This window comes from Garra rufa, chromosome 18 (genome assembly GCF_049309525.1).
Source record: "Garra rufa chromosome 18, GarRuf1.0, whole genome shotgun sequence".
Classification (NCBI taxonomy): domain Eukaryota; kingdom Metazoa; phylum Chordata; class Actinopteri; order Cypriniformes; family Cyprinidae; genus Garra; species Garra rufa.
In genome coordinates, this window is record NC_133378.1 from 39,425,048 (window position 1) to 39,433,950 (window position 8,903).

General features: G+C 32.1%; 1 protein-coding gene across 1 annotated transcript in view; it reads right to left on the reverse strand.

Annotated features, from left to right (window-relative positions):
- vstm2la (V-set and transmembrane domain containing 2 like a) overlaps positions 1-8,327 on the reverse strand; it is a 46,676-nt gene extending 38,349 nt beyond the window's left edge. The window contains exon 1 of the mRNA XM_073822765.1: positions 8,042-8,327. Within this exon, the coding sequence (XP_073678866.1) occupies positions 8,042-8,159 (118 nt within the window). The 5' untranslated portion in view covers positions 8,160-8,327. The remainder of the gene's footprint in view (positions 1-8,041) is intronic.
- Positions 8,328-8,903: the final 576 nt, after the last annotated feature.

The following is an 8,903-nucleotide window of genomic DNA, read 5'->3' on the forward strand; positions in this document are numbered from 1 at the left end:
ATATATATATATATATATATATATATATATATTTATATTTATATTTATATATATATAGGTTTTTTTTTTTTTACACTTTATGATGAGGAGAAAAAAAGAAAAAGATTTTTCTTTAAAAATTTGGTCTTTTTTCCATTTCATTTCAGTTAATGTTCCAATACATTTTTAACTTGTTTCAAGTATATTTTTCATGGTTTGAATGAATTATTTTTATATATTATATATAAATCATATTTATTTTAATTATCCCTGGTTCGAAACCTAGTGAGCAGCCTAACTAGATTTCCATTATCTTTATAGTTAAAGTTTTAGCAATTTTGTTGTGTTTTGTCATTATTATCGTTTTTTGTCTATACGTGTTTTATTTTTATTTTAGTTTGACCTATTTTAGTGTTAATTTTACCTATTTTAGCTACCTATTCATAAAAAACATTTCTGTTAATTGAAATAAATGTTAACTGAAACAAATAAAAAAAAAAATGTAAAAAATCATTTTAAGTTAAACTAAAAAAACAACTAAAATAACTCAAACTAAAACTGAGATCAAAAAATGAGTAAAAATATATAGATATAAAAAGGTAAAATTTCTAAAAATGACAAAAACACGAAAGTACTAAAAATTTTACAATCAAAATAAAAACTGATTCAGAATATTAACTATAATAGCATCTCAATGATACTAAAATAACGATGATGCATAATAGTTGCACTCCCAACCAAATTCATGTAGGTTCTGCAGAAAAGGCAATCCCAGAATGCACTGCAACACAAATTTTAAACCGCATATTGCAAATGCACCAATCAAAACCAAAAAGTATGGATACAAAACCTTTCTAATTAAAAAACGCAGCCGAAACTTACCTAGTATATTTGTGCTGCCTGTCTTTATGCTTATTAGAGCAGCTTGTCATTAGCTTAGCAACACGCCAACATCAACCTGTGCTGTAATCAATATTAGGCACTAGTCAGGGCTCTAGTGCGCTTCTCAAGAGGGAACGCTAATGAGACGCTGCCTATAACGAACGATTCAATCACTCATGAACTTTCATTCGAGTTTCACTTCAGTTAGGATGTTGCCTATGTAGGCGGCTCAATAAGATGCACCTAGTGTTCACTTCATAAAAATGTGCAAGTCCCTATATTGACTTACCAGAAATGTAGATGTGTTTTCTTGACTCTCAAAGCATCAGAAATGGAAGATGAGTGCATGATTCATGATGACACTAAATGAAGATACATCTTGGACAAAATCAGGAAACTAGAAATAAAAGACAGATGAAAAAAAAAGTAAATGAGAAAAGTAAAAAGGAAACAAATAAAAGTGCATTTAAAAATAAAATATTACAGGTAGAGCTGGTCACGTGACTCAGAGCTTCACTCTGATTGGCTAAGCTCTACAAAAATGTACTTCCTATTATATTCAATGCTGCAGTTTCACAGAACAACATATAAAATACTTTTGAGTTAATCATTGTAAAAATGGATATTATGACAATACAAAGCACTTCAACTGGAAACATGTATTACTTTTTTTTTTATAATTTCTTATTACTAAACAGTACTAAACAATACATTACACATTAAACATTCTTCATATAAATCTTGCATCTTGCATATAAATTATTAATAATAAAAATACAATTTATAAAAATAATTAAATATATTTTTAAATAATTTTTTTATACAAATCTGCAAATTGTAAGAGTAAAAATAATGCAACAAATAATAAATAATTAAACATACATACATGCACACACACACACAAATAAATAACCCATTTCTGATGGAAAGTAAATAAATTTTATAATAAAAAAATGGTCTGGAGAACCACAAAAAAATACATTATATTAAATAAATTAAATAAAAAATATAAAGAAGATAAACGAATGAATGAATGACCCATTTCTGATTGAAATTTAATAAAATAAAACTCCAAAAAAATACCAATAATAAATAAGAAAGAAAGAAAGACAAGAAAAAAGGAGGAAAGAAATTTGTTTTTGTGAATCTTAAAATTCACTAATTACGGTCTCGAAGACTGCACTACAAAAATAAAAATACATAGTAGTGAATAAAAACAAGAGAAAATAATTAAATAAACAACCCATTTCTGATGGAAAGTACATGATTATTTCCTATTATTATTTATAAGTACTAAACAATAAATTAAGCATAATTATTACACAGCATTCTTTATACAAAATTTACTATAAATATATTTTTTCAAATTTTTAATGAAAACCTGCAAAATGTAAGATTAAAAATAAAATAAACAATATGAATAAATAAAATAATACAAATTCATAAATAAATAGATACAGAAAATAATTGACTTTTCTGGTTTGCAGAACTGGTTTGTTTTTGAGAATTCGCCAATCAACCTCCATAAAAAATTAATGAAAACCTAAAATAATAACTTAAATAAATACATGGCTTTTCTTTTTTTAGGTCATAACACTCGGAGTTCCACAAAAATGAGCTTCCTGTTATATTAATCGCTGCAGTTTTAAAGGATAGCACATAAAATGCTGCAAGAGCCGTGAAGGAGTAAAGTAAATGAGTTCATCATCATAAAACCGATGTCATGACACTATAATGCACCTCAACTGGAAATATGCAATAAAATATTTTATAAAATACTAACACGACAAATTAACCTCCATAATTATTATTTAAGTACACAGTGTTCTTCATACGGATCTCGTAAGAGCTTCAGAGCTCTGACGTGTTAAAACACAGCCGCAAACATGCAGAAAAGACTGAACGAGCATCGAATCACAGTTCAGGAGAGCAAGCACCGTCCGATGAAGAGAAATCAGCCACAGCGGCAGGTGATGTCAGCGGTCATTGGTTTGATTGATGGCTGGAGAAATGAAGAGTGTGTGTATGTGTTTGTGTGTGTGTGTGTGTGTGTGTGTCTCATGAACACATCACTGTTGATGCTTATGAGTGTTCGCTGACTGCAGCTGTTTCTTCCGAGTAAACAAACCAGTAACCAACTTATTAAAAAATGCCATTGGACATGTGCTGCAGCTTTAACACACACACACACACACACACACACACACACACACACACACACACACCACAAAAAAATCTGTGACACCATTCATTAAAAATCTAATTTAAAAAGCCAAGAAATCTCAGGGTCATATTTCATGCCAAAAAATATATAAAATAAACGATTATTATTGAGCCTGAACTGTCATGAAAAATCATTAGTTATAAAAACAATGCCTTAACTTTTTTTATGCAGAATCTTATTATAGCATTAAATATGGCTCAGAGATTTTTTTAAATGAGATTTACCTTCGTATTTAAGTTATATGTTATCATTAACAGAATAATAATGTCCTACAAGCAGATTTCAGCTGAGCGACAGTATCACAATCTTAATCTGAGCATCTATGAAAAAAGCATCTCCAATGGTCCCACAGCTTTTAACAAAATTACTTTCTCCATTCTCGCTGTTCCTTGATCTTCGGTAGCATCTCAAGATCAACGGTTTCACACAAACACACAACTAGAAGGAAAACACAATGCTCCACAATGAATTAGAGGAGGAGAGGAAAACACGGCAGGTCACTTTGAGACCACTGAACACATGAAGACAAAATACTGCTCCCTGATCAGATCCCACCAATCTAACGCTGAAGAAATAACATTGTCCAGAGAGATTATCCACTGAATATACGCCTTTAAGTATGTGTTTAAACCTAAATCATTAGCTGGAAAATCACTAAGATCAATGCTTGAAGTCTGAAAATAAATAAATAAATAAATAAATAAATAAATAAATAACCACTTCTGCCGGAGGTAAATATTTGTATATTTTTAAATTAAAAATCTGAAAATAAATAAATAAATAAATAAGAAAAAAGACAGTTCTTGTTTTTTTTTTGAGAATCTTAAGATTAATTAACAATATAAAATTAAATTAATTTAAATTACAAATATAAAAAAGATGAATGAATGAATGAATGAATGAATAACCCATTTCTGATGGAAAGTACATAAAATAAAAAAAAAATAAAAAATACTAATAATAAATAAGAAAGAAAGAAAGAAAGAAAGAAAGAAAGAAAGAGAGAGAGAGAGAGAGACAGAGAAAGAAAGAAGGAGATTTGTTTTTGAGTCTGTTTTTTTTTTCTCTTTAGATTCAATAGTCAGCGTTTTGAAAACTGGAAAACCACAAAAATAAAAAATATATAATATAAAATAAAGATGGAAAATAAAAATAAATAACCCATTTCTGGTGGAAAGTAAAAAAACTAAAACAAAATAAATAAGACGACGAAGAAAGAGAAAGAAATAAAGAAAGAGAGAGAGAAAAATGAGAAAGTAAGAAAGAGAGAGAGAGAAAGAAAGAAAGACAGAAAGAAAAAAAATACAGAAAGAAAGACAGAAAGAAAAAAGAAAGACAGAAGGACAGAAAGAAAGAAAGAAACTTGTTTTTGAGAATCTTAAGAATTCACTTATCAGCGTCTCAAAGTCACAAACAAACAAACTAATAAATAAATCTAAAGATCTGGTTTGTGTTTTTAAGGATTTTAAGATAAATAAAAAACTAAACAATAAACTTTTGGTGCAAAGTAAATAAATAAATAAATGCATACATCTAAAGAACTGGTTTGTTTTTGAAGATTCTAAGATTCACCAGTTTACCTCTTAAAAAAAAGCTCAATGCTTAAAGTCTGGAAAACCACAAAAAGTAAAATAAAGTAAAACCTTTTAGTGCAATGAATGTAAATAAATAAATAGTTTATAAATAAATAAATACAAAAATGCACAAATAAAAGACTGCATTGTTCTTAGAATCTTTAGATCCACCAATTAGTCAAATTTAGAAGACCGTAGCTTAAATTTCGAAGATTGATGCTTAAAGTCTAGAGAACCACAAAAATAAAAATACTATGTAAAAAAAAAAAAAAAAAAAAAAAAAAAAAAATTATATATATATATAGCACCATTTTTAAGGCGAGACGCTGCAGGTGAATAGGGTATACTGAAAAAATGATTAATTAAATTTACATTTTTTTTAAGGTAACTGGCTGCAATCAATTTATTTTAGCTGCATTTAAGTAAAAACGTTGAAAGTTAGTCAACAAAATTTGTTTATTTAAATGTAGCTCAAATAAATTGATTGCAACCACTTACCAATGAATCATTTTTTTTCCAGTGTAAAACATGTTTTGTATTACACGTTTTCTAAAATATTATGTTTAAATATGCAAATGAGGCATTATTTAATAAAATATGCCCTAATTTGCATACAGGTCTAGTGCAAAAATCTAAACACTGAATCAAGCCGGTTTTTTACATGTTAGAGTCAAATGTTTTTACAGTGAGAATTTTGGGAATATCATTTTTTACTCCATAATTCAGAAAAAAAACTTTGAACAGACAGAAAGCCATGTATTTTTTACCATTTTTGGGGGAAGTAAAATGTATAAAATCAAGCTAATTGTATATGAACAAATCCCTCTGTAAAAAAAACATCAGGATATAGACAGGAATAAAAATGTAAAGTTTGGTGTGTGTAAGTGCTACTGAAGTGGAGATTTATGGCTCAGTGTAGAAGAAAAAAAAACTCATTTTGAAAAGAACAGCCTTTAAAAATATGTATTGCAATTGAAATCTATTGAGACAAATAGATAAACTGCTATAAAAGAAACACTTAACAGTGTCTTTTGGGTGTTTTCCTTCCACTAGTCTAAAAAACACTATGAAAAAGCAAAAAGCCCAAAATCTCAAATTTGACAGGTGCATGAAAAAACAGTGTTTTTGCCTGCAGTGTCTCCCCCTAAATACATTTTAAATAAATAAATGGCAGATGAAGAAGAACTGATTTGTTTTTGAAGATCTTCAAGTCAACCTCTGAAAGTTCAATGCTTAAATTCAGGGGCGTCATAATGGGAAATGGATGAGGACGATCCCAAGGAAGAGAGGGTCAATATGCTGTTCAGGGGGCCCAAAAACAATATCAGCACCCCCGCTTAAAGTCAACATGAAAATACAATCCAATCCAGGACAGTCAATTTAGCATTTTGTAAACAGAACAGGAAAACAGCATTGATTCCAGCAGACACAGATAGTTGAAGACAACAGCATGTGTGTGTGAATTAAAACTCTACTGCCGTCGGAAATGAGATTCCTCTTTACGCCATTGCTATTCATCTGACGTGTGCTGTGCTCCGGCGAGCCGTCCGGCGGGTCTGCGCTCTTTGTTTCATTACTGTGAGGTCAGAGGAAAACAGAGGTTTTAAGTTGTTGTTGACATTAATTAAGCCTCGTTACCGCAGACCACGGTATTCCCAACGGCAAGGAAATAAGCGCAAAGGTATTGAATGCAAGCAAGTTAAGCTGTCCATCAACTCTAGACATGCAAAAAGCTGATCCGTTTAAGACGTTTGACTGAAAAATAAACAATAATGCAATTAAAAACACTTAATTAGGCGATTCTCACCAAAACATGGACAGTCAAAGCATTATAACATTATTTTCAGGCCTTCGTCCAAGACCATTGGACTCAGTGGGCCTAAACTCATATTTGACAAATAAAACTTGGCCAAATCAACAAATAAAGATCCTCCTAATCTTTCCATAACCTGTCAAAGCTATTTAAAGAAAACCCAGTCTTAGTTTAAATCCATTGCAGTCAGATCCTGCCAATCGTCCACTAGAAATCATACCAGCGTCCAGGCCTGCATGTCAAACAATCCAGAACATCAGTGCGTGTTCAGAAGGCTTTCCTGATCCTACTGTATCGGCCCTTTTAATATTCCTCATGAATATCGGCTCTGATCACATCCTGCCCTTTAATTTCATGGTGAGCGACCCACAATCCGCCGCGCGAACTCTTTCATCAGAATGATGCATGCCTGGGTTCATCAGCACTGATTTATTCATTGCATTAGTCATCTATTGTTCGCGCAATTGCCGAAACTTCTTAAATGGATCCAGAATGAGCATATTTTACACAGTCCTTTCCTTTTCCCAGAGCGTCTGCATATAGTTTGAAGAATATGTTCAATATCCAGGCACCACAATTATGGCTAATTACAGTATGACTAGAATCTTGAAATGCCTGTAATGATTCTCCCTCACTCTTTCTGCAATGAAAACAACAAATAGGCCAATTTATGAAATGATAAAACCAGAATATCAAACATCTCTGAATAAAAAAGAGGGAGGGAGGTTCACTGTGTGAAAGCAATGCAAAGCAACACCATGGTATTACCCATAAGAGATATGATTGAAATACCAATATTAAGGTGTTTTTAATCATTTAGTACTATGGTTTCAACATCTGATACTATCAAGATAACAAAAGTCATGATTTGGCCAAATTTCAACTATGATTTCTTTGAAGGATCTTGGAAAACCAGATAAATTCAGTATAGTTCATATCAAAGTACAATAGTACAGCCACTGTACTTTACCAAAAGCATGGTTGTATCCATATTTGTGGACAATATCAATACAGTATTAACAATGTAATCATAAAAGTGCTTTAAAAAGAACCTCACTGGCCCATAGTACTTTTTCATAAGGTTCAAAAGCCACAAAATTAAATTTCTGGACACTACTATGAATCTTACACCATGGTATTCTTTGACATAACCATTTTGTAAAGGGGATAAATCAGCTTTTAATACCATCAGTGATTCATAATTCGCCCACAGGTCTTTTTATAAGGTTAAAAAGCCATTGAATGATACCACTATACGTTTAAACCGTTATAACGCTGTTTTGGATACCACCACCATACCAGGGTATTGTTTTAAGTACCTTAATATATGAACAACATATACCACTTCATACCAATGACAGAAATACCATGGTATTCTTAAAGTATCAGCATCAAATACCATGGTACCACCTGTCAATAACCCCGGTGCAGTTGTATTGGTGATGAACTGCTCTGCGTATCTCCATCATTGTACCGTTCGCGCGTAGTTCGGCTTCAAATGACAGCCGTTGCGAAGCTCAAACCCGTTAAGGTGCGAGTACAGAACCGTATCGAGCCCACACGTCTTACCGTTGTTGGATATGTGGTTCTCCACGTCGTCGCTCCCAGCTTGTCTGAGACTGGCACTAAGTTGGATGTAGAGTCCCATACAATGTAAACTCCTCAGAATCACTCCAAACGCGCCCATCACTGCTCCCTGCAAAACACTCTCTCACATCAGGTGAAAATATACGGCTTTGAGAGATAGATCCAGGTGTGGGTGAGTGTTTACTGGTGTTTTTTTTGTCCTTGATGACAGCGGCAGGAGCGGCTGAGAGGAGGCTGCGTGTGTTTGCAGTCGCCCACTGATGCGATTTGAGTCTCCGCGAAGAGAAACTCCCCGGATCTAACCGATGCGGCGGAGGGATGCAGTGCGAGGAGGAAGCGCGGCGGTTGTCATTTGGGAATTTCAATTAGGCGGAATAATATTCGTTTACAGCGAACCTTCGGTCAAAGCTCAACTGTCGTCGTGGGCTGAGGTAAATTTAACTTATGACTTTGAATACAGACGGTTATATTTAAGAAATCAACAAGTACGATATTGTTGATAACAGAATAAGATTAATAAATCCGGTTTTATGTGTTTTTTTATTGCATACTATACTGCCTTTTTTTTTTTATAAACATATGTGACCCTGGACTACAAAACCAGTAATAAGGGTCATTTGAGATTTATAAATCATCTGAAAGCTGAATAAATAAACTTTCCATTGGTGGAATGGTTTGGTTTGTTAGAATATGACAATATTTGGCCAAGATACAACTATTTTGATATCTAAGCATCCGAGGGTGCAAAAAAAATCTAAATATTGAGAAAATCGCTTTTAAAGTCGTTCTACTTAAGTTCTTAGCAATGCATATTACTACTCAGAAATTAAGTTTTGATATATTT